The sequence below is a fragment of the Elgaria multicarinata genome, chromosome 12 (assembly GCF_023053635.1).
Source record: "Elgaria multicarinata webbii isolate HBS135686 ecotype San Diego chromosome 12, rElgMul1.1.pri, whole genome shotgun sequence".
Taxonomy (NCBI): Eukaryota; Metazoa; Chordata; class Lepidosauria; order Squamata; family Anguidae; genus Elgaria; species Elgaria multicarinata.
The window spans coordinates 37,555,017-37,580,629 of NC_086182.1; the positions used below are offsets into that span (position 1 = coordinate 37,555,017).

At 48.6% G+C, this 25,613-nt stretch overlaps 1 protein-coding gene across 6 annotated transcripts in view; it reads right to left on the minus strand.

Moving 5' to 3' along the window:
* The window catches only part of CEP164 (centrosomal protein 164), a 53,227-nt gene that overhangs the window by 15,146 nt on the left and 12,468 nt on the right, over positions 1–25,613 (minus strand). For all 6 annotated transcript variants that reach the window (XM_063139144.1, XM_063139142.1, XM_063139141.1 and 3 more), the window contains 9 exons: positions 22,273–22,347; positions 21,295–21,402; positions 19,387–19,475; positions 17,398–17,541; positions 14,220–14,438; positions 12,171–12,302; positions 10,545–10,761; positions 8,515–8,592; positions 1,056–1,187 (listed from right to left, as the gene is read on the minus strand). In XM_063139144.1, the coding sequence (XP_062995214.1) occupies positions 1,056–1,187; positions 8,515–8,592; positions 10,545–10,761; positions 12,171–12,302; positions 14,220–14,438; positions 17,398–17,541; positions 19,387–19,475; positions 21,295–21,402; positions 22,273–22,347 (1,194 nt within the window). The remainder of the gene's footprint in view (positions 1–1,055; positions 1,188–8,514; positions 8,593–10,544; positions 10,762–12,170; positions 12,303–14,219; positions 14,439–17,397; positions 17,542–19,386; positions 19,476–21,294; positions 21,403–22,272; positions 22,348–25,613) is intronic.

Genomic DNA, 25,613 nt, shown 5'->3' on the forward strand with positions numbered 1-25,613 from the left:
CTGCAGCTAACGTACCATGCCAAGGTTCACATCTCCATAGCTGCACATCTCTCGTGTGTGTGTGCGCGCATGCGTACAGAAGGGAGAGGGAGGGAAGAGGCACTCGTCCTCCTGTTCCCCCAACCCTGGCTTCTGGCAAAGGGGAGAGGACAGGCGCGGCCCTTGCCAGAGAGGTGGTCTTAGCACAGGTCTGTGTCTGGAACAACTGCTGTGCTATCTGCCTTGCCAGCTCAGTGGGCCCTGGGGTTGGAAGCCCTCCTCTACTCCTCAAATAGTGGCTCACTTGCTAATAGGAACACTGGGGACCCTGCCATAGTGAGTAATCTGAGGCGTTTATCTTCAGTCCCTTCCCACCACATTTGGCACAGGGGGGTGGGGGAGACTGATGGACTTCGCCCCATAAACTGTGATGATTAGAAACTGTTAAAGCAGTCTCTGAAAGAGGAAGAACGAACCCTGGCCTAAAAGGCTGCAGAAGCCTTTGCTCCCATATCACTCCTGCAAGAAGCCAGGTGTTCTCTCTGCAGGGTGGGGTTGATACTTCCCTCTTTGTTTCCCTCTGCTTCTGGCAGAGATGTTTGCTGTTCCCGCCTGCCTTCCTCACTGGATCTGCAGCACAAGCGACCCTTGAGGCCCTGTCCAGACCCCATGGCAGCACGCAAGGAGGCCTTGTTGGCCCTGGGGGCTGAGGACACCATCGTGTGCAGAACGTCCTCCAGCTCTATTATAGATCTTTGGCAAATGTGTGTTTGCTTTGCTTTGCTTGTATAGGTCTAGTTTCTACTCTGCATTGTTATATTTTATGGACTCTGTTCAGATGACATGCTAAACCACGGTGGTTAAGCATTTTGAGCTAAACATTATGGCTTAGCATGTTGTGTTAACCACTCCTAACCATGGTGACTACCTAACCACTTGCTCACTAACCATTTGCTGCAAAAGGGTAGCCGGTTAATCATGGCTTAGCGTGCTGTTTGGACAGGGCCACAGCACTGAATTTTGTCACGGCTGCTGTGCCACAGACAAATACATGCAATCCATCCCTTGCTCCTCACCTCTCGCTCGTACTCAAGGACCTGATGCCTCTTCTGCTGGACCTTTTGCTCTGCGCCCTCCAATTCCTTCTGTAACTCGGCCTCTTCCCTTCTCTGGGCCTCTGCAATCCAAGCCTGAAAGGCTGAGACAACCTGCCAGGAAAGGGAAACGCTTCAGGTGCCCTCGTTCAGAGTGGGCAGTGGGCAACCTGCTGCTCTTTGCTGACTGGCAGGAGAGGCAAGTGGCCTGCCTGGAAGTGTAGCTCTTCCGGTGGTCACCTGTGCAGTTACACCTACAGGCCCTGTGCTTGTGCAGAGCCTAATTTGAGAAACTTCTAAAGCTAGAGAAAGGTTTTGGTGAAGATCATTCCCTTGAGTGCACACTCACAAGGCACTGCTCCTCCTGCTGAGTTCCAAGCTTCCAGCAGCTATATCAAAGGAAGCGAAGTAGAAGCTGCTGCACAAAAGCATCCATGGCAGCAGCAACAGGGTAGGAAGAGCAGCCCTGCAACTGTACAGACGACCACTCAAAGAACTACCAATACAGGTAAGCCTGCACGTGTGCAGTCCCACAAGCTTGCTTCCTGCAGGTTGGCAGGTGCTAAAAAGCCAGATAGCTGAGCAAGGCACTTTGAAAAGGGAAATCTGACCTAGCCCAGACATCCAAGCAACAATGCAAAGGTAGAAGGCAGAGTTCACGTAGCAGCGTACCAAAGCCCCCCTTGCTGCAACTCCTGGAAGGAAGGCTGTTGATGTTGCAATGGTTCTGGGGAAATGATCCCGAGTGGTCTGTGAAATGGGGAGTTTAGCCAGCTAATAGGACAGGTGGACAATCAAGGAGATCCAGTAGGAAAATAGCTGCAGATTGGCGTTCCTGTTGTGGGACTGTGCTATGTAGCCTCTTCCCTTGGGCTCTGAGCTACAGAGCTACGTGCACTTCAGCGCCCCCAGCATGATAGCTGCTTGTCCAATCTCTCCTCAGAGGCCGGAGTGAAGGGGAGGGATTGCCTGGGTAGCACCTGGCACTGCACTGGATGCCCCTTGTTTATCTCTGACAGGTCTTATGGCAGTCACTCCACTTGCGCTGCTATCCAAGAGGCTGTTGCAGAATTGCTCCCACCCTCTGGACCGCCCCCTCAAATATGCTGACCTTGCAGTCCAGAGTAGGCAGGGTATCAAAGGAGTGAGCAGACGCTTGCAGCTTGGTCCAAAGAGCACATTTTCACTTACTGGTACCACCATAGAGGATGGTGTCTGATGCTTCCTGGCAGGGTTGAGGGTTGGCCGACAGACTGCTGCCCCTCCCAATAGGAATGATGACCAGGGTCACCCTCTGCAGAACGTACCAGTCCCAGATTTATGGCGCCAGGTGCAGGCAGGCATATCACCTTATTATTATTATTATTATTATTTATTTATATAGCACCATCAATGTACATGGTGCTGTACAGATAACACAGTAAATAGCAAGACCCTGCCGCATAGGCTTACAATCTAATAAGTTGTAGTTAACAATAAAGAGGGAAGGAGAATGCAAACAGGCACAGGGAAGTGTAAACAGGCACCGGGTAGGGTAAAGCTAATAGTATAGAGTCAGAACAAACTCAATATTTGAAGGCTATAGGGAAAAGAAAAGTTTTTAGCTGAGTTTTAAAAGCAGTGATTGAGTTTGTAGTTCTCAAGTGTTCTGGAAGAGCGTTCCAGGCGTAAGGGGCAGCAGAAGAAAAAGGACGAAGCCGAGTAAGGGAAGTGGAGGTCCTTGGGCAGGCGAGAAGCATGGCATCAGAGGAGCGGAGAGCCCGGGCGGGGCGATAGTGTGAGATGAGAGAGGAGAGATAGGGAGGAGCTAGACCGTGAAGAGCCTTGAAGGTCAGCAGGAGAAGTTTATATTGGATTCTGGAGTGAATTGGAAGCCAATGAAGAGATTTCAGAAGTGGAGTGACATGGTCAGAGCGGCGGGCCAGGAAGATGATCTTAGCGGCAGAGTGGTGGACAGAGACCAGCGGACTGATGTGAGACGAAGGAAGGCCAGAGAGAAGAAGGTTGCAGTAGTCCAGCCGAGAGATAACCAGTGCGTGAACGAGAGTCTTGGCAGAAGAGACAGACAAAAATGGTCGAATCCTGGCAATATTATATAGGAAGAAACGACAGGATTTAGCTGCAGCCTCGATGTGAGGAGTAAAGGAGAGCGAGGAGTCAAATATAAAGCCAAGACTACGAGCTTCCTTGACCGGAGTAAGCGTGACATTGTTGACAGTAAGAGAGAATGAGAGGTGAGGAGAAGGTTTAGGAGGAAAAACAAGCAATTCAGTCTTTGCCATGTTAAGTTTCAAACGACGATGAAGCAGCCAGGCTGAGATATCTGAAAGACATGCTGAGATACGATCGTGAACATCTGGAGAAAGTTCCGGAGATGAAAGATATAATTGTGTATCATCGGCATACAGGTGATATTGGAGGCCGTGAGATTGAATAAGCTTGCCCAAGGGCAGCATGTATAGAGAGAACAACAACGGGCCAAGCACCGAGCCTTGCGGAACCCCAACTGAAAGGGGAAAAGAGGAGGACGAGCTGCCGTTAGCCGACACGCTGAAAGAGCGACCCTCTAGATAGGAGGCGAACCAGTTATAGACAGAGCCACAGAGTCCAAGGTCATGGAGGGAATCTAAGAGAAGATCGTGATCAACCGTGTCAAAGGCTGCGGTTAGATCAAGGAGAATAAGAATGGAATAATGGCCTTTAGACTTGGCAGTAAGGAGATCATTGGTGATCTTGGTAAGGGCTGTTTCAGTGGAATGCAAAGGACGGAAGCCAGATTGAAAGGGATCCAGAGCAGAGTTATTAGAGAGAAAGTCAAGACAACGAGAGTAGACCAGACGTTCCAGGATCTTTGAGACAAAGGGCAGGAGGGAGACAGGTCGGTAGTTAGACAGTGATAGTCGATCAAGAGTGGGTTTTTTGAGAATGGGAGAGACTGTAGCATGTTCAAAAGCAGAAGGAAATGAACCAGAGGACAGAGAAGAATTAATGATGTGAAGCAAGGACGGGAGAATAGCGGGGATAAGATTAATAAAGACGCGAGAGGGAATCGGATCACGGGAACAAGTGGAAGGCTTCGATGAGCGCAGTATTTTAGACAGTTCATCAGCTGAGACCGAAGGGAACGCCGAGAGAGTTGAAGGAGGAACTGACAGGTGAGGGGCAGGAGCTGGAAGCGGAGCAGAGTTGGCTAGATCTGAGCGTATAGTTTGGATTTTAGCATTGAAGAAAGAGGCAAAGTCGTTGGCAGACAGAGAGGCGGGGAGAGATGGCGGATTAGGCTTCAGAAGAGAATTGAAGGACGCGAAGAGCCGCTGAGGGTGCTTAGCATTTGACTGGATCAACGTTGAGTAGTGCTGCTGTTTGGCCAGTGTAATGGCAGAAGAGAAGGAGGAGAGAACAAATTTGTAGTGGACAAAGTCCGCCCAGTCCTTGGTCTTACGCCACAGGCGTTCGGCTGCCCGGGAACAAGAGCGAAGGTAGCGGAGGAAAGAGGTGAGCCACGGTTGGGGTTGAGAGGGGCGAACTATCCGAGTTGTAGATGGAGCAAGATTATCAAGAGTTGAAGATAAGGAGGAGTTAAAGGAGGAGACGGCTGAGTCCAAGGAGACGGCTGTGTAGACAGAAGGGAGAGAGGAGGCTAAAGACTGAGAAAAAGCCTCGTAGTTGATAGAATGCAGGTCACGACAAGGGCGTGAAGCGGGACGTGAAGGAGGGGGATTGTGAGTGATATTGAAAGAGACTAGATGATGATCTGACAGAGGAAAGTCAGCAATAGAAAAGTCCAGGACAGAGCAGTTCCGAGTGAGGACAAGATCCAGACAGTGTCCAAGGGAATGAGTGGGTGCTTCAGAGCAGAGCTTAAGATCGTAAGAGGAAGATAAGGAGCGAAATCGTAGAGCTGCAGCATCGTGAGGGTCATCCACATGGATATTGAAGTCACCCAAGATCAGAGTAGGAGAGTTGTCAGAGAGGAGAAAGGACAGCCATGAGTCGAGATCAGAGAGAAATTTAGAGGATGAGCCAGGGGGGCGGTAGAGAACTGCAACACGCAGTCGCAGCGGAGTGAAGAGTCTCACCACATGTGCCTCAAAGGAGGAGAAGCAGTGTGAAGGTGGAATGGAAAGAGGTTGGAACTGGCACAAACTCGATAATAAAAGACCCACACCACCACCTCGACCCTCTGGGCGACTCGAGTGAGAGAAAGAGAGTCCTCCAAGAGAGAGGGCAGCAGAGGTGGCGGTATCATGGGCAGGAAGCCAGGTTTCAGTAAGAGCAAGGAGGTGGAGAGATCTAGAGAAGAACAAGTCCTGGATGACAGGGGCCTTGGAAGCAATAGAGCGACAGTTCCATAAGGAGCATGAGAAAGGCAGCTGTGAGGGGGGGAGACACCGAATAGGAACTAAGTTGGGAGAGATGAGCTTGGAGCGAGCCATAGGGAACAGATATGAGGAGAAAGGAATTAGGAGAAGAAATGGGGAGAGAGATAGCAAGTAGGCAGGGAAGTAAGACATGCGCAGGACGGGATTAGCCAGAGCTAGCCTCACCCCGGCTGGCTCATGCAGCATATAGTGGTCACGGCAAACGCTCGTAAGGCTTGGGGCAGTTCTAATGCATTTATATGGCGCCTTCTCTCCACAGGAAGCCAGGGGGGTTGATCAGCGTTCCCTGCACTTCCTCGTGCAAATCATTAATAAAAATGTTGAAGAGCACTGGGCCCAGGACTGAGTGTTACCTCCCCCAGTTTGAGAAGGCTCCATTGATAAGCACTCTTTGAGTCCGATTCTGTAGCCAACTGTGAATCCACCTAATAGTTGTTCCATCTAGCCCACTTTTAGTTAGTTTGTTAATCATAGAATCATAGAATAGCAGAGTTGGTAGGGGCCTACAAAGCCATCGAGTCCAACCCCCTGTTCAATGCAGGAATCCACCCTAAAGCATCCCTGACAGATGGTTGTCCAGCTGCCTCTTGAATGTCTCTAGTGTGGGAGAGCCCACAACCTCCCTAGTTAACTGATTCCATCAGTTAACTAGTTAATCAGTTAATCAGAATATCATGGGGCACTTTGTCAAAAGCTTTGCTGAAGTCAAGATATATGACGTCCACAGCATTCCCACAGTCCACAAGGGAGGTTATCCTATCAAAAAATGAGATCAAATTAGTCTGACAGGATTTGTTCCTGACAAATCCATGTTGACTTCTAGTAATCACTGCATTAATTTCAAGGTGTTTACAGATTGATTTCTTTATAATCTGCTCCAGAATTTTCCCAGGGATGGATGTCAGACTGACTGGTCTGTAGTTCTCAGGTTCCTCCTTTTTGCCCTTTTTGAAGATAGGAACAACGTTAGCCCTCCTCCAGTCGTCCGGCACCTCACCTGTCTTCCATGATTTTGCAAAGATAATAGACAGTGGTTCTGAGAGTTCTTCTGCTAGCTCCTTCATTACTCTAGGATGCAGTTCATAGGGACTTGGAGATTTGAACTCATTCAAAGAAAGTATGTGTTCCTTGACCATTTGTTTATCAATCTCAAACTGCAATCCTGCCCCCTCAACTTGGGCTTCACTTTTTCCAGGGGGTCATAAACCAGCTTTTGGGAGAAGACTGAGCCAAAGTAGGAATTGAGCACTTCAGCCTTTTCTTTGTCATCTATTATCAATTTGCCATCCTCATTAAGCAGCTGAACCACCTTTTCTTTCCTGTCTTTTACTACTCACATATCCGAAGGCCTTTTTATTGCTTTTAGCATCCCTCGCTAATCTCAGCTCATTCTCAGCTTTAGCCTTCTTGATGCCATTTCGGCACTTCTGTGCCTCCTGTCTGTATTCTTCTTTTGTAGCCAGGCCTTCCTTCCACTTCCTATATGTATCCTTTTTTGTTTTCAGGTCATCTCTAAGCTTTTTGTAGAGCCACATTGGTTTCTTCTGTTCTCTTTTATCTTTTTTGGAATTGTTTGTAATTGTGCCTTTAAAATTTCCTTTTTTAAATACTCCCACCCATCCTGCACTCCTTTTCTCATTAGGTGCACTTGCCATGGGACCTTACTTATCAAAGTTCTGAGTTTATTAAAATCAGCTTTCCTAAAATCCAGAGTACGTGTATGGCTACACTCAGCTTTTGCTTCCTTTACAATCAAGAATTCAAGTATCACGTGGTCACTTCCCCCCCCCCCCCCCGAGTTCCAGTAACTGCCGTTTTATCCACTAAGTCATCCCTATTGGTCAATATCAAGTCAAGGATTGCCAATTCTCTAGTTCCTTCCCCCACTTTCTGTAGGAGGAAGTTATCACCCACACGTCAGGAATTTCTTGGAAGGGCCGCTTTTGGCAGTATTTGTCTCCCAACAGATATCAGGGTAATTGAAGTCCCCCATCACTACTTCACACTTCCTTGAAACACTGGCAATTTGTTTCTCAAAGGTTTCATCCTCGTCTTCTCCTTGATTGGGTGGTCCGTAGTAGACTCCGACTATCATGTTCTTTTTATTCCTTGCCCCATTAATTTTAATCTAGATGCTCTCGAAGGGGCTCCCAGCCTCATCCACCTGTATTTCCGTGCAGGGATAGGCATTTTTAAACATATAGTGCAACTCCACCTCCCTTTCTATTTCTTCTGTTCTTTTTGAACAAGTTATATCCTTCCAGTCATGGGAGTCATCCCACCAAGTTTCAGTTATACCTATGAAGTCATATTTGCTTTCATGTAATAAGAGTTCAAGTTCGTTCTGTTTGTTTCCCATACTCTGGGCATTAGTATATAGGCATCGAAGACCATGTGTTTTATAGTCTGGCTTTGTTCCTACACTGTTGCGGACACTATTTTTGGGCACTATTGGAGCTGTTCTCTGTACTGTAGTGCATTGGCCTTCATCCATTGTTGCCTAGAAGTTTACGTCTCCTGCCCCCGTAGAATTCAGTTTAAAGCCCTCCTGATCAAGTTCTTCACGCTGTGGCCAAACACATTCTTTCCAGCCCTTGTGAGGTGCAACCCATCCCTTGCCAGCAGTCCATCTTCCAAGTAGCGTAGCCCATGGTCCCAGAATTCAAAACACTTGCGTTGGCACCACCTTTGTAGCCAGTTGTTCACCCAGAGTATTTTTCTTTCCCTTTCTAATCCTCTTCCAAGAACCAGGAGGATGGATGAGAAAACTACCTGGGCCCCAAAGCTCTTCAGTTTCTTTCCCAGAGCTTCGAAGTCTGACCTGATTTCTTCGTAGCTCCGCTTGGTGACATCATTGGTTCCCACGTGGATGAGAAGAAAAGGGTATGTGTCCGTGGGCTTTATGAGCTTCGGTAACCCTACCCAGAGACCGTAAAGAGGGGCAACTCTGTGCTCCCGGCAGAGGGAGCTGGAAGACCCTTTCATGTGAGGGGCTGAAGACAGTGCTGCAGGGGCAGGAAAAGGCACGGCAGAGCTCCTTCCCTGCACCTGGCTTTTACCTTTCGGTGCTCTTCTTCTGCTCCGGATTTGTGCTGCTGGATCTCCACTGCAAACTGCATCTCCAATTCCTGCATGGCCTGCAAAAGCATCAAGCGATCAATCAACCAACCAACCATTTCTTTGGGCTTCTAAAAGGCTTTTGACAAAGTCCCTCAGCAAAGACTCCTGAGCAAACTTAGCAGTCATGGAATAAAAGGACTAGTTAAAGAACAGAAAGCAGAGAGTAGAAATCAATGATAAATTCTCCCAATGAAGGGAAATAAACAGTGGGGTCCCACATGGATCTGTACTGGGATGCTTTTCAACTTGTTCATAAATGATCTGGAATTAGGAGTGAGCATTGAAGTGGCCAGGTTTGCTAAAGACACCAAAAAGAAATTGTGAGGAGCTCCCAAAAGGATCTCTCTCCAAACTGGGAGAACGAGCATCAAAAGGACAAAGCAGTTCATTGTAAGCAAGTGTAAAATGATGCACATTGGGGCAAAAAAGCTAGCAGTGACCCAGCAAGAAAGAGATCTTGGGGTTGTGGTGGACAGTTGTCAACCCAGTGTGCGGCAGCGGTCCAAAAGGGAACTTCCATGTTAGGTGTAATTAGGAAAGTAACTGAAAACAGAACTGCCAATCTCTTACTCTCTTCATACAAATCAGTGGTGCGAAAATAGAATACTGTGCACAGTTCTGGTGACCACCAATAAAAGGATATTGTCGTTGGAGTATAAAATGATAAAGCGGCTGGAGCAATTCCCCTATAAGGAAAGGTTAAAAGAGCCAGGGTTGTGTAGCTCAGAAAAAAGGTGAGTTAAGGGGACGCAGGATAGAGGTGTACAAAATTATGCATGGTGTGGAGAAGGGGGAATAGAGAGGCATTTTTCTCCCTCTCTCATAATGCTAGAACCCAGCAGGGCCACCATCCTATGAAGCTGATGGGTGGGCGATTCAGGACGGATAAAAACAAGGGCTTCTCCACACAGCACAGTAGCTTATTTTTGAAAGTAAGCTACTGTTATCCTCCACACATTTGGATCAAGAAACTACTCACATGAGCTTATTAAGGTATTGCACATAATCTGAGTCATCCCCTTGCCCATTGACAACCTCGCAGCAACCTGTTTTAACTTTGCACAATATCCCAATGAGGGGGGAGGCTAATTCAGCGCTTCCAGCATCACTCTGACAAGGGGACAGTGGCTCTAAAGCGCCCAGAGAGCTTCAGCTATTGGGCAGTATAAAAATGTAATAAATAAATAAATAAATAAATAAATAAATAAATAATAAGATTGGGTCCAAACTTCACACACAGCCTCTCCTAGACAGGAGGCACCCGCTGCACCCTGCATGATTACACACTGAGGAGCGAAACCCCCAAGTGCACCAAAAAGGGGGAGTTGCAAATAAGCCCTTGGAAGTTTACAGGATCAGAACCAAACTTCAGGCACAGCCTCTCCCCTCGCAGGGACGCACGCGAGGCCCACTGAAAACCCTGCACACTGACAAAGCCACGGGAGCAGAAGCATCTTTTTTCCCAATAGGCGTTGCAGCTCTACCTGCATGGAAGTTTGTAGGAGCAGGAGAAAACTTCATGCCCGGCATGCCCTGGCAAGGGTGTGCGCGCGAGGCACAAGGACTGCCCTGCACAACTGCCGCCACCCAGCAGAACCAGTATTTGGGGAGGCTGCAGAAGGCAGAGCTGGGGTCGGGTGGGGTGGGGTCAGGCAACAAGCACCATCAGCCTCAAGTCAGATCCCAGAGACAGAAAGCGGCAGCTGGAGGAAGGCAGCGGCCATGTAGGAGGCCAAAATAACCCACTGCGGCCACCACAGGACACAATAACCCATGACGGGTTCCATCACCCACTCTGCAGACCATGGGTTATCAGGGTGGGCTATTTTGGCCAAAGAAGCTATTGTGGGTTGAAACACTCCAGACTGGCGACATAACCCAGGACAGGCTCCGTGTGCTTATTTAACCCGCCGTGCTTCATCCTGACATCCGAGCCCAGAGACACAGTCCAGAACCTGCGGAGCCTCACCGCTTCCTTTTCTCGGCCCAGCTTCTCCCTCAGCGTGCTCAGGGCTCTCTTGCTCTCTTGCTCCAGCTCCGTCCGCTCCGCCTGCCAAACGGCTTCTGCTTCTTTCTTGATTTTTTCCAGAGAAAACAGCTTCTGCTTCTCCAGTTGGTCCTCCTCAGACCGCTGAAAGGATTCCAGCTCCTCTCTGTGTCTGTGCAGCACAGCCGCCTGTGTCAGCCTGAAAAGTAGCCCGCGAGAGCCAGTCAGAAGCAGGCCCTTCCCACTTCGCCTCTTGGTAGCCAGCGGAGAGCAGGGAGCAGAGCCCAAAGGCCCAAGCCAAGACCGGGCTGCGCGGGGGCCTCAGGCTGCCCCCCCCCCTTTGAATTGGCTGAGGCATCTGCAGGGTGCATGCCTGGTGGACCGGTGCAGCAGTAACTCCCCCATCAGCAGCAGCCCGGGCGAAGTGCATGGCTGTCAACACTGGGTGGTGGGGTGAATTGGGGCCGCTGCCTGGGATTAGGGCCCTTTGGGAGTCCGCCTCAGATAGTTCCCAGGCAGACTCAGGGTGCGACCCTCATCAGCCTCCACCCCCCTGCTCCTACTAGGCCCGCTTCGGCCTGTGCTTTGACAGTGTCGGGGGGAGTCTTATGCAGGCAGACAAACCCTGTGGCGCTCCTATGGGTTCCAGAAAAGAGTTGCCCGACATTCCAGGGCTACCTTGGAGGCAAAACCAGGTGTTATGGGTGCAGGCCTGGTCCCCGCTGCAATTAGAAAAGCTCTTAACTCTGAAAAGAGTGGGAAAGGGGTTTTGCTTCTTTTCTTTTTAAACTAAAGGAGAACGTAGATCAGGATAGAGAGGAAGAAGGAAGTCGGTCAACTTGTAGCCGTAAAGGGCTTGAGAGATGGAGGAGCTACTCCAGTGACCTCCTGAGGGCCGAGGCAGGAAATGAAACTCGACGTAGGCTGCTCTCCGACGTGACAGGATAAGCCTGTTAATTTGCATGTGCCTGCCTAGCGGAGCGAGCGGGAGGAGCCACCCATATAAAGGGGTCCTCCTCCACGACACCTTCAGCGCTGGGCCTCACCTTGCTCCTCCAATCCCACCGCAGAGACAGGATTTCACATGTGCAGAAGAGCCCGTGGATGTCCCCGCGGTGAGAACTTTGTGGCATGGCCATGTGGAAGGGTACGATCACAAGGGAGAGAGGAGGAAGGGTACAGAGCCCAACAAAGAGCAGCAGCTGTAATGGCAGGTAACCCTCAGGGGCTGAGCAGAATATTAGTGCACCCTTCTTTGGCTCAGCCCGTTAGCTGTGACCATTTGCACCAGGGATTTTCTGCATTCGCTGAACTCTACTGAAGTGTGGTGAAACGGGAGAAGCAACACTGCCCTGCACATAACTCCAGAGGAATCAGTCCAGGACCCAAAGCTACTTGGCTGAAAGACATTGACTTTCCTTCCCATAGTTTTCAGGAAGACTTGGAATCACTGTACCTTCTCATCAAATGCTTCCCAGGCTAGGAAGGGTGCACAAGACACATAAGGCAGTTCCCTGAGCGCCACAGAGTTATCAGTCCCAAGTTCACACCAATGTTTCCTTCCCTGGCAGGGAACAATACCCAGACTCTCCCCACTCAAGCTGGTACCTGATTCTCTCCTTTTCAGCCTCTGTTTCAGAATGGATCTGGGTTTGGAGTTTCTGGAGTTCGTCTTGTGACTCCTCCCTCAACCGCAGCTCCTCCTCTTGCCTGGCCTTCTCCAACTCAGTTTTGAGCGACCTAAGAGGCAAGCAGAAAGTGGCTTGGGCATGAAGCCATTCCTTTGCAGCAACGGGAGCACTGCTAACATCTGGGACACGGCCTCTGTGGGGTGCAGCAGGGGCAAGTCAGCCCATGGGATGGTTTCCAAGCAAGCAGGACCTGAGATTGATCCAAGTTACTGGAGTTTTGCAGAAAGATGAAAAGAACCTCCCACAAGTTAAAAAAAATCAGCCTCCTCAACACTCTCACTTCCATATCTGTCAGGCTAGACCAAGCACTGCTGTAGTTTTAAAGTCAGGATCCGATTTCAGAAGTGGATCCAGATGGTTTAAAAACCAGTTCAGTTGTGAGAAGCCAAAGAGCCTAATTTCTCATCTTAGAACAGGTGGGCTGGGGGCGGGCTGGGGGCTGGTTTGGGCCAGCTCAGGTTGTGCAATGTTAGGATGGTGGGAGCCTGGCTCCCATCTGAGTATGTGCCGAAGTAGAGCGAAACTCCTTTTCAGCCACAAGCTGTCAGATGAGGCTCTAAGGTCAAACCTTTGATTTACAGCCTGAGATGGTAGGAACCAGCAGGAGGAAGACTCTAAAGCGGAGGGAGTTTTCAGGGGTGTCATGGCAATTCAAGAGGGTAGAAAAGAAGCACCCTGTTTGGCAGAGGGCTTATTCATGTGCTAGATTCCCCTGTCAGGGCATCAGAAGGGCTCTATAGCAGCCCCTCCCTTGCATTTAAGCTGGTGCTGAGGCCAGAGAGCTGTTGCTGGGCACATCCGTCTTTATTGCCTAAAAGCCATTTTGCTCAGACTTTTTACTGTCTGAACTGCTCACAACATTTTCTTACCTGGACTCTCCATTAAATATGGACCCTTGTTTGAACCTTGCATAGCTGAAAATCTACAGTAGAATATAAAGCTGGACTTTTCACAAGCCCTACGGTTCTTGCTTGTCAGGAACCGTCATCTACATTACATAGAATGAGCGATGTGTGACAATTAGATTGTTGTCTGCCTTGACACATATAAATTGAAGATTCCAAGACAGAATCTATTGCTAGACCTGATCTCTCTGTGTGTGCAAATTTCTAGTCTTGAAGTGGTCTCTTAGACCACATCTGGAATTGCCTGGAATGTTTTCTTGCTTGTTTTATCGTGAACCTTGACCTGTATTCTGAACTGTAGAAATCCTGACTGGGAAAATATAGTTGGACTGATCTCCAACAGAGTTGCAATTATTAGCTTTCAACTGTTTCTTAAACTAAGCAATCTGCCTACACCTTTTGCCTTAGCTGCATAATTTATGAGGATTTGTAACTGTTAAGCTTTTGCTGTGCGATTTACTACAACAAAGAATCTCACTAATTTTGGTGTTCTCTGTCAAAGTGCCAGAGCGTCTGCCAGAGAAACAAGCCGTGACAATATCTGGCTTCACCTTTTAGTCATTTGGAAGTCAAGTGAGGATGAGTGATGCTCAAGCTCCCCTTAGAATCCCTTGCAGCAGCTCTCAGAGGTCTACAGAGGATGGTGTTCAATGAAGAGAGGACAGGAAGCACCCTTCCCAGAACACCTGCAGGAAGCACTGGGCAGCGTTCAGCCATGGAAACTGAATGCCCAGCTGTCATTGCAGGCACTAGCCCAGGGTTCTGACCAAATGTCCCAAAGGATCTCCTCCCACGGTTCTCATCTTGCTTTTGCCCCAAACGCTCTTCTTCAGAATTCTCCACCACCATCCACCACCTTCTTTTCTTTAATAAAATGCATTAAATTTTACAGTTTGAGTAGATGTTTTAAGTTTCTATTTAATCTGGGTGAATGCAAACATTCTGTCTTGAGTCTTCAAGCGCACCTCACCTACAACACTTGGGCCAAACCAGGGCTATTTGAGAAGGGTGTGCCTCTGGAATGTTAGCCTTTTAGTTTTCCCCCTACAGATGGAACTCACCGGAGGGCATCTTCTTTCTGCTGATGCAGCATCTGGATCTCCTCTTCCTCCTCTTGCCGCAGCTGTTCCTTCTGATTTTGGATTGGAACCTGCTTTTCTTCTCGCAAATTCATTTTTGCTTGTTCCAGGGAAGTGTGCTTCGCTTTGCTCATTTCCTCCAGGGAATCTCCAGCATGCATCTTAAATAGTTCTGTTTGCTTAACCTCAACTTCACAATTCCTGCCATAAAAAGGAACAGGTTCACCCTAATTGCTACTGGAAATTGCTTAGCCACAGAAGAACACCAAGACATCACCCTCTGGAAAGGTCTCTCTCCCCACCCCCACCCACCCCAAGTTCAAAAGCTCTCTGCAAAAGGAAGAAGCTTGACAGGAGAGAACGACAACTTTTCAGGAACAGTCAGCTAGAATTTCTCTGGCCATCCAAGCCAGCTCCTTGGTATACACCTGAGCTGAGGGCAATGAAGCAAGAAGGGAGACAGCTATTACGCAGGTGGAGGAAAACTCGTGCTGAGTCTGGTCGAACACGGGTTAGCGCTCACTATCGAGCCTATTCTGTGGCAGTGAGGGTGGCAAAGAGACAGTTCTTTTCCACCAGCATTGCATCTTGTCAGTGTCATCCGGCTGAGCTTTTCCATGTGGTTCATGGCCTGTTACACTCTGGGCCAGGGCGAGAGATGGTGGAACCCTCGGTAGCACGCTGTGACAAATTTGCACGGCACTTTGAAGATAAAGTCGCTCAGATTCGTCATGAATTGGACACCACACTTAATGCAGCTCCACTAGTAGAGGCGTTCAGAGTGCCGTCCGGTTCAGTTTTATTGGATGAGTTTCAGTTATTGAGGCCCAAGGATGTGGACAAGGTGCTTGGCCAAGTCCGGTCGACCACCTGTATGCTTGCCCCTTGCCCCTCATGGCTCATTATATCAAATAAGGAGGGGATCGCCGGCTGGGTCCAGGAGGTTGTAAATGCCTCCTTGAGAGAGGGAGTGGTGCCGGCCTCTTTAAAAGAGGCGGTAATTAGACCACTCCTGAAGAAGCCTAACCTGGACCCAGAGGATGTTAACAACTACAGGCCGGTGGCTAATATCCCCTTCCTGGGCAAGGTGCTTGAGCGGGTGGTTGCAGGACAACTCCAGGCACTCGTGAATGAAACAGATTATCTAGATTCATTTCAATCGGGTTTCAGGCCTGGTTTTGGAACGGAAACTGCCTTGGTCGTGCTGTGGGATGACCTTTGCCGGGAGAGAGACGGGGGGGTGCGACCCTGTTGGTTCTCCTGGACTTTTCAGCGGCTTTCGATACCATTGACCATGGTATCCTTCTGGATAGGTTGTCTGAGCTGGGAGTTGGCGGTACTGCATTGCAGTGGTTCCGCTCCTACTTGGATGGCCGATTCCAGAAGGTGGTGCTAGGGGATTATTGCTCTGTGCTGTGGCACCTAAGCCATGGGGTTCCACAGGGCTCTATTTTATCCCCCATGCTGTTTAACATATACATGAAGCCGCTGGGGGAGGTTATCCAGAGATGTGGACTGAGGTGTCATCAATATGCGGATGATACCCAGCTCTACCTTTCCTTTTCATCAAACCCAGGTGAGGCACTGGCTGTTCCGAACCAGTGCCTGGGCACGGTAATGGACTGGATGAGGGCTAACAAACTGAGACTCAATCCAGACAAGATGGAGGTACTGTTAGCGGGTGGTTCATCTGTCCAGCGAGGTGATGTTTACCCTGTCCTGGATGGGGTTGCACTCTCCCTAAAGGATCGGGTCAATAGTTTGGGGGTGCTCTTGGATCCAGAACTGTCACCTGAGGCATCAGCTTAGGCTGATATACCAACTGTGCCCTTATCTGGGCGGAGATAGCCTAGCTACAGTTATCAATGCTCTGATAACCTCTCGTTTGGATTACTGTAATGTGTTATACGTGGGGCTGCCTCTGAAAACGGTCCGTAAACTTCAACTGGTACAAAACAGAGCAGCAGAGTTACTAACAGGGACTGGCCGACGAGACCACATCACGCCAGTCCTTTTCCAGCTTCATTGGCTGCCAGTCCAGGTCCGGGCCCGATTCAAAGTGCTGGTATTAACATTTAAAGCCCTAAACGGCTTGGGGCCAGGCTATCTGAAGGAACGTCTCCTCCCATATGTACCTGCCCGGACCCTAAGGTCATCCTCAGGGTCCTTCTCCGCGAGCCCCTGCCAAAGGAAGTGAGGCAGGTGGCTACCAGGAGGAGGGCCTTCTCTGCTGTGGCACCCCAGCTGTGGAATGAGCTCCCTAAGGAGGTTCGCTTGACACGTACTTTATATGCTTTTAGACACCAGGTGAAGACCTTTTTATTCTCCCAGCATTTTTACAGTCTATAATTTTTTTTAACTTGTTTTAAATTTGTATTTTTGCATTGCTGCTGTTTTTATCTGGTTGAGCTTTTATATTGTATTTTATATTATGGTTTTATACTGTTGTTTTATACTTTGAATGGTTTTAATTTTTGTGAACCGCCCAGAGAGCTCTGGCTGTTGGGGGGCATAGAAATGTAATAAATAAATAAATAAATAATTAAGCCTGGCACAGAAGCGCCTGGCCAGTCACCACAGCGCAGTCCGCTCCATGTAGAGGGGGAGTTTCAAGGACATGTAGCAAAGCAAATAGGCCAGGGAGCCTTTTCAGAGTGGAAATGTCTTTTCATTCATTTATATTTTAAAGGAACTTAAATACTGCTTTTCCAATAACTTGTTCAACATAAAGTATCAAATGCAAACCATTTTAAGTATTCAACACTAACCGAAATGCCAGCAAAAATAATCAGCCAGTAAAAGCACAGAATTATGATCACACCCACCCCACTCCTTACTTTGCACTGGTAAATAGGAGAAAGGCGGGACTCTCCTTGTGCTTCCTGAGCCCCTGTGCCTCTGGCATGCCCCACCCACTTCACCACAACCTCTTGTGCAAATCTTCTAGCAGACACAAAAAATCCCTCCTGACCTTCCCGTTCACACCTCCCTCACCACTTGCCACCAAAGGAGTGGTTGACCTTGAATTCGGAGCAATGACTTGGGCAGGAGAGTGACCGGATCCAAGAGAGGAGGAGGATGCCTCCGAGTCCCCCCTTCCCTCCCATGGGGAGAGCCCCACCACCGGCATGCTGCAGCTCTCCTAAGACTTGGCTCTTACTCCGGGCAAGGCGGCTCTTGCTCGTCAAGGTTCCTCTGCTGCTGGGCAGCTCTCGTCTTCTTTGCCTGCAGAGCATGAGCATCTGCCACAGCTGCCATCTCTTCGGCTGTTTCGGAAGCACTGGGACATCTTTTGCTCCTCTCCCTTGGCAGCAATCCAAATGCAAAAGAACAAAGGTTAACAAGAAGCAGGATCCATAGCTAGGCCAATGATGGAGGGAATGGGAAAAGCCAGAAGCTACAAGCAGCAACCTTGGAGCATACCTGTTCAAGAAAGTACAGCTCTCTTCCAAGTGAAAACAGAGAAGTGATGTGGTACAGTCAGCACGGGGTGCCAGGACTCTTTGTTGCAACCACAGGGGAAGGGGGAGGATTAGAGGAGCTCAGCCCCATGCCATCCTGCTCTAAGCAGATCCCGAATTTTCACCAATATTCTTCCTGGCAGTTTGACATGTCATGACAAGAACCAGAATATCTTGATGCTGACAGCCTGTTCCATCTCTCTAAAACTTGCCTACGATTGACGGTGTGGCATTCTAGCTCTGTATCAGTCACACACAAGCAAATGTTTAATTCTTTGTGTCTGACTTCAGAATATTTCCACAAGGAAGGGAGCCAGGCATGGGCTGTGGGCACAAGAAACAGGTAAGGGAGGGAAGATCCTGAACTGTATGGGCGCACTGGAGAAAAGGATGATGCCTTGATAATCTCAGGAAACCAAGTTCAGCACTTGGTTCTAGGTTTCATGCTATAGCGCAAGAAAACCTGGCTAACTGTATAATGGAGAGAGGGCTGGATCCAGATGTAGGCATGCACAAACAGACTGGCTTCCCCGCCCCCTCCTCCCCACAGCAGCCCCGCCCCCACAGCCCATGAATATGCTACACAGAGGGCTGGGGGGGGGGCATGTTAGCTTGTGGTTCAGGGGCATTTCTCAGAGTCAAGCAGAGGCAGAACTTTGAATAAAACAGTATCTGGCTGCATTCCTCAAGACGGCACCAATCATTCCTTTTCAAGATCCATGAATTAATAACAACAACAACAACAACAACAACAACAATTTATTTGTTACCCGCCTCTCCCTTTGGATCAAGGCGGGGAACAACATTAGTACAGGAATCAACACATCTTAAAAATTCGTGATTTTACATTGATCTGGGTAGGCCTGCCGGAAAAGGCTAGTCTTCAAAGCTGCCTTAAAATCACAGAGAGTTAATATTATGAATCTCCTCCGGCAGGCCATTCCACAATCTGGGGGCGACAGAAGAAAAGGTCCTCTGGGAAACTGATGTCAGCCTAGTCTAGAAGGAACGGAGCTAACAAATGGGGGCGGGGGTGGGGTGGTAGGGAGGGAGGGAGGGATATTGCTGTACACCAGGGAACTTACCCAAAACACAGTTATGACCAACCACTGATCAGTTCAAGTTAACAGGCAAAATGAATATCATTTTGGTATATAATATGCTGAAGACATATTGTATATTATATAGACCGCGAACAACTTCATTCACACATGAAATCTTTAAAAAAAATTCCATGGCTAACTTACAGATTTTCTCTGTATGTTTTACATCTTTCCAGTGATGCTCCCAATAATTATTTCAATACTTTATGGATTTTGTTCTTATCAATTTGAGCCATCTCATGCCCTAATTGGAGAAAAGGTGCCCAACTTATCGGCACAAAGAAGTATTACATATTTTGGCTGTTTCTTTACACAATGGCTAATGAGTAAACTACACATTAGCGATGGCCAGTGTGACAAATAATTTTACTAGGGTCATAGACTATCAGTCCCATTGCCAAGAGACTGATCAGGCACAAAAAACTGCTGTCCAATTCTACTGGAGAGAGGGCAGGAAAGGAAGGAAGGAAAGGAAGGCAGAGTGTGCTGCATAGACCCAGGTGGCATTTTGCTGGCTGGATCTTTGGTAGTGGATGTCCTGGACATGGGAAGATCCAGAAGCGCATGGGAACCTTGTTGCTGTACCTCTTGGTTGCTTCTGCTGACCCCTGGCTTTGCTCCTCTTCTAAGCTGCCTTTGCTTGTATCCTTCTCCTGTGCCAACCAGCCAGGGTCCTTTAAGAGAAAGCAAGGAGTGGACATTTTAGTAAGAAGGCAGAGGCAGCCAAAGGCATGACTGTAGAAGAGGCTGTTTCCACTCCGGAATCCCCCCCCCCGGGGTTGTCCCTGGGTGCTCCCTGTGTGTCCAAATGACACACAGGAACTCCAGGGGGCAGGGAACGGGTTTTTCCATGGATAAAAAAAAACCTGGGAAAAAACCTAATTCTTCCAGTGGTCCCGGGACAATCCCGAGGACCGCGGGTGGTGTGGGTGCCCGTCCCGGCTTCTTCCCTCCTCCCCGTGAGTAGCAGGGTTCAGCAGAGGGAAGAAGCTTGGTTGGGGGCAGTCCAGGGACATCAGGGGTGGGGAGGGGAGCAGGACCGGGCCTTTTTTTAAAAAAACTTACTATTCGCTGGAGCTCAAGTGCCACTTGGACGCAGGGCAATGATCCCGGAAGCTGGAAATCCTGGGATTGCCTCCCCTGCGCCCCTCTACACCCTTAGGTGTAGAAAGGGCCAGAGTCTATTGAGCCCAGCTTAGAAAAGCTGCTGCTGTACACTGGACAATCCCAGAGCCCAAGCAAGATGGTGAAGCCTCTTGATTTGCCTTCCAGGGCCTGGGATGCCTTCACTGGGCCAGGCTATCATAATGCTTCAAACATGTTTCAACAGCAGCTCTCAGATACAATGGCAGGGATGTTGGGCTGCTGGAAGCATCTTTGATCAACTGCCAGATCAGAGGAAGGCTACATACCGGCAGCATGCACTCCTCCTGGCCATTTCTGAGCTCCTGAGCTGCTCCGCCCCCCCACTGACTTGCTCCAGTGGCAAAAGGAGTGGCGATTTGGAAGGGGGAAAACGAAGAGCAACCAGAATGATCACAGGTCTGGAAACAAAGCCCTATGAAGAGAGACTGAAAGAACTGGGCATGTTTAGCCTGGAGAAGAGAAGATTGAGGGGAGACATGGGAGCACTCTTCAAATACTTAAAAGGTTGTCACACAGAGGAGGGCCAGGATCTCTTCTCGATCCTCCCAGAGTGCAGGACACGGAATAACGGGCTCAAGTTAAAGGAAGCCAGATTCCAGCTGGACATCAGGAAAAACTTCCTGACTGTTAGAGCAGTACGACAATGGAATCAGTGACCTAGGGGGGTTGTGGTCTCTCCCACACTAGAGGCCTTCAAGAGGCAGCTGGACAAGCATCTGTCAGGGATGCTTTAGGGTGGATCCCTGCATCGAGCAGGGGGTTGGACTTGATGGCCTTGTAGGCCCCTTCCAACTCTGCTATTCTATGATTCCATGAAAGAGAGAAGCCCTTTCTGGAGGAATCCTCCCACCCACCTCTTAAATCCCCAAAGGTTGCATGGTTCATCTTCCTCTCTCCAAACAGAGGAACATCTGTACTTCTGTATGTGAAGCGAAGGCCGTGGTTGTAACTTCCACCCATTTTCCTGCCAGAAGCCCCAAACCATCTGTGTCCACCTGAATGAAGAACAGACCTGAATTCACAGCTGATTTTCTTGCATCGCAAAATAAACCAGCGGCATTGTCTCTGTTGTTCTGTATCGTGTGTGTATGTGTGCATCTGAATTTCAGAAGATGGTAACCAAGCCAGACCCTGCATGGGACCTGACCTACCTCTTGGCTGGCTGGCTGGCTAAGTTTACAGGTTACACAAGATAACGCCGGGACTGTACATGTTTCGGTGATGAGCTTCCAGTCTGCAGATATGCCCCCGCCAGCTTCCTAGAAGACCAAAAGCACGTTGCTTCTTGCTACACTTCCATTCAGCAAGCTCCAAGAGGAAGCCACACAGCTCACCCATGCCACTCACCTCCTCCTTACGAGTGCTTTCAACAGCAGCTCTGCTCACCCCAAAGTTTGGGCTGTCCAAGACCGGAGATAATGCTGCCACATCCAGAACATTCTCCAAGACTGGCCTCTGGGAACAAGAAGGAGAGATCGGCATCCCCAGAGACCTCCCCGTCTCTCCACCCCAGAAACCCCAGAACGCTGGAAGGATCATCAGCCAAAGAGGCAGAGCGGAATTCATGGGCAATGGGTGGGCTGACTGCCCATCAGCTGTCTGTCTCAGAAGGAACCAACATTAACAAGGCTGGACCCCCTCCTTCTCAGACTTGGCCAACGGGTCCTTGAATGCTGGCTGTGAGGAACTGGCCACCTGGCAGGCAGCCCTCCAGACTTCTGCTCAACTCTCCAGAGTTTGTTCAGCAACTTCAGCAGTCTTCTCCAGAGGCAGCTGCCTCCACTTCCAGCCCAATCAGTCAGCAGGCAAGAGGCAGACATTCTCCAGTACACTCCCTCCTCCAAGCAATTCAGGGCCACATAAAACAAAGCCACCTATTTTATCTTCTCAATATCCCTATGAAGTAGATCAGGCTCAAAGACTGACATACCCAAGGCTGCTTCGTGGCCTCCAAGCCAGGTTTGAAACCTAGTTCCCCACAACCAAGTCCACTATTCTGCCTACTCATCTACGTAGCCCATCTGTGTTCCACCAGCAACCACCCACAGCACATATAAATAAATAATAATAATAATAATAATAATAACACTGATGGCCAAAGACTATTAAAAGCCAGTTGCTGAGGTACCAGTTCGATCAAGAGGCATGTACTGCATTGAGCAGGGGGTTGGACTCGATGGCCTTATAGGCCCCTTCCAACTCTACTATTCTATGATTCTATGCATGCCAAGCACCATTTTATGTGCACGTGTGTTCCTGGAGAGGCCAGATGTTCTGGCTTCCTTCCTTTTCTCTGCCTACCACCCTCATTCAGTGCAGGCTCACCTGTGTGTCCTGTGGCTCAGGGTCCAAGGGGTCAGAAATGTGCCATTCCTTCAGGTGACTGCTACCTTCAGAAGCCTTTGGAAAGCAAAGAACACACATCATCTGCATGGCACTGCCCTGCGACTCCCGCCACCACTATCTTTAGGGCAAACAAACCCAGAGGCCAAGAACAAGCACCCCAGCTGTGGCACCCCGGCTGTGGAATGAGCTCCCCAAAGAGGTCTGCCTGGTGCCTACACTGTAATCCTTTCGTTGCCAGCTGAAGACCTTTTTATTTTCTCAGTATTTTAACACCTAAATTTAAACTTAGCTGTTTTAATTCTGTATTTTAATCCTATATCAATTTCTGCTGTGTGGTTTTATCCTGGTTGTGCTTTTTATACTGCATTTTGTATTTGTGTTTTTAGACTATTGGTTGTTTTATTATGATTTTAATTCTTGTGAACCGCCCAGAGAGCTTTGGCTATTGGGTGGTATAAAAATGTAATAAATAAATAAATAAATAAATAAATAAATAAATAACAAGAGCAACCCCTAAAGCCAAAGCTTCAAGACAGGAGTGGCCGACTCACAGTGTTCGAATGCCTCCAAGAACATAGGAAGAGCCGTGCTGGATCAGACCACAGGCCTATCTCAGGGGTGGGCAACTTGTGGCACTTCAGATATTTTGGCCTACAACTGCCACGAGCTCCAGCCAGCAGAGTCAGCAGCGAGGGATGATGGGAGTTGTCCGCCAAGCTGCCCACCCCTGGTCTAACTAATTCCCTATGTTGCTCCCACAATAGCAAACCAGCTGCCTCAATGAGAAGCCCAGAGCCAGGACAGGAGCACCCTCTTTTTCACGCATCTCAGCAACTTGTGTTGAGAGGCATACTGCCTCCGATACTGGGGGTAATATGTAACCATCATGTTGTTGTTTATTCGTTCAGTTGCTTCCGACTCTTCGTGACTTCGTGGACCAGCCCACGCCAGAGCTTTCTGTCGGCTGTCGCCACCCCTAGCTCCCCCAAGGTCAAGTCTGTCACCTCCTGAATATCATCCATCCATCTTGCCTTTGGTCGGCCCCTCTTCCTTTTGCCTTCCACTTGCCCTAGCATCAGCCTCTTCTCCAGGGTATCCTGTCTTCTCATTATGTGGCCAAAGTACTTCAGTTTTGCCTTTAGTATCATTCCCTCAAGTGAGCAGTCTGGCTTTATTTCCTGGAGTATGGACTGGTTTGATCTTCTTGCAGTCCAAGGCACTCTCAGAATTTTCCTCCAACACCCCAGTTCAAAAGCATCTATCTTCCTTCGCTCAGCTTTCCTTATGGTCCAGCTCTCGCAGCCATAGGTTACTACGGGGAATACCATTGCTTTAACTATGCGGACCTTTGTTGTCAGTGTGGTGTCTCTGCTCTTAACTATTTTATCAAGCTTTGTCATTGCTCTCCTCCCAAGAAGTAAACATCTTCTGATTTCCTGGCTGCAGTCAGCGTCTGCAGTAATCTTTGCGCCCAGAAATACAAATTCTGTCACTGCCTCCACGTTTTCTCCCTCTATTTGCCAGTTGTCAATCAGGCTGGTTGCCATAATCTTGGTTTTTTTGAGGTTTAACTGCAACCCAGCTTTTGCACTTTCTTCTTTCACCTTTGTCATAAGGCTCCTCAGCTCCTCCTCGCTTTCAGCCATCAAAGTGGTGTCATCTGCATATCTGAGATTGTTAATGTTTCTTCCTGCGATTTTAACTCCAGCCTTGGATTCGTCAAGCCCAGCACGTCGCATGATGTGTTCTGCATACAAGTTGAATAGGTAAGGTGAGAGTATACAACCCTGCCGTACTCCTTTCCCAATCTTAAACCAGTCCGTTGTTCCGTGGTCTGTTCTTACCGTTGCTACTTGGTTGCTATACAGATTCCTCAGGATGCAGACAAGATGACTTGGTATCCCCATACCACCAAGAACTTGCCACAGTTTGTTATGATCCACACAGTCAAAGGCTTTAGAATAGTTAATAAAACAGAAATAGATGTTTTTCTGGAACTCCCTGGCTTTCTCCATTATCCAGCGGATATTGGCAATTTGGTCTCTAGTTCCTCTGCCTTTTCTAAACCCAGCTTGTACATCTGGCAATTCTCGCTCCATGAATTGCTGGAGTCTACCTTGCAGGATCTTGAGCATTACCTTGCTGGCATGTGAAATAAGTGCCACTGTCCGATAGTTGGAACATTCTTTAGTGTTTCCCTTTTTTGGTATGGGGATATAAGTTGATTTTTTCCAGTCTGATGGCCATTCTTGTGTTTTCCAAATTTGCTGGCATATGGCATGTATCACCTTGACAGCATCATCTTGCAATATTTTAAACAGTTCAGCTGGGATACCGTCATCTCCTGCTGCCTTGTAATTAGCAATGCTTCTTAAGGCCCATTCAACCTCACTCTTCAGGATGTCTGGCTCTAATTCACTGACCACACCATCTGAGCTATCCCCGATATTATTATCCTTCCTATACAGATCTTCCGTATATTCTTGCCACCTTTTCTTGATCTCTTCTGTTTCTGTTAGGTCCTTGCCATCTTTATTTCTGATCATACCCATTTTTGCCTGGAATTTACCTCCGATGTTTCTAATTTTCTGGAAGAGGTCTCTTGTCCTTCCTATTCTATTGTCTTCTTCCACTTCGGCGCATTGCTTGTTTAAAAATAATTCCTTATCTCTTCTGGCTAACCTCTGGAATTTTGCATTTAATTGGGCATATCTCCCCCTATCACTGTTGCCTTTTGCTTTCCTTCTTTCTTGGGCTACTTCCAGCGTCTCAGCAGACAGCCATCTTGCCTTCTTGTTTTTCTTTTTCTTTGGGACGTTTTTTGTTGCCACCTCTTGGACAATGTTGCGAACTTCTGTCCATAGTTCTTCAGGGACCCTATCTACTAAATCTAGTCCCTTAAATCTATTCTTCACTTCCACTGCATATTCATTAGGAATATTAGTGAGCTCATTACAGCCCACAAACACACACAAAGCCCCAGTGGAGAGGAAGGCACACTTTGCAGAGGACGTATCTGGGAAAGCCAAGTGCTCCTAAAAATCCCCCAGTTCTCTCTTAGGGAATGTATTCCAGGGCCTTCTAATCCCCCACTCCCTCTCCGTCCTTCGCCACTCTCTGCATCTCTCTTCGTGCAGTCTACACCTAACAAATGAAACAATTCTGGATCTCTCACAATTCTAAGCTCCACACAGCTCAACTGGTTGCCTTTGGCATGCCAAACCCTATCACCACATGGAGAAAGAAAGCGTAGGGGTAGTGTTGGTGTCCAGTGTATGTTGCAGGTAAACGGATTCAAACAGAACGGTCAAGCATACTGA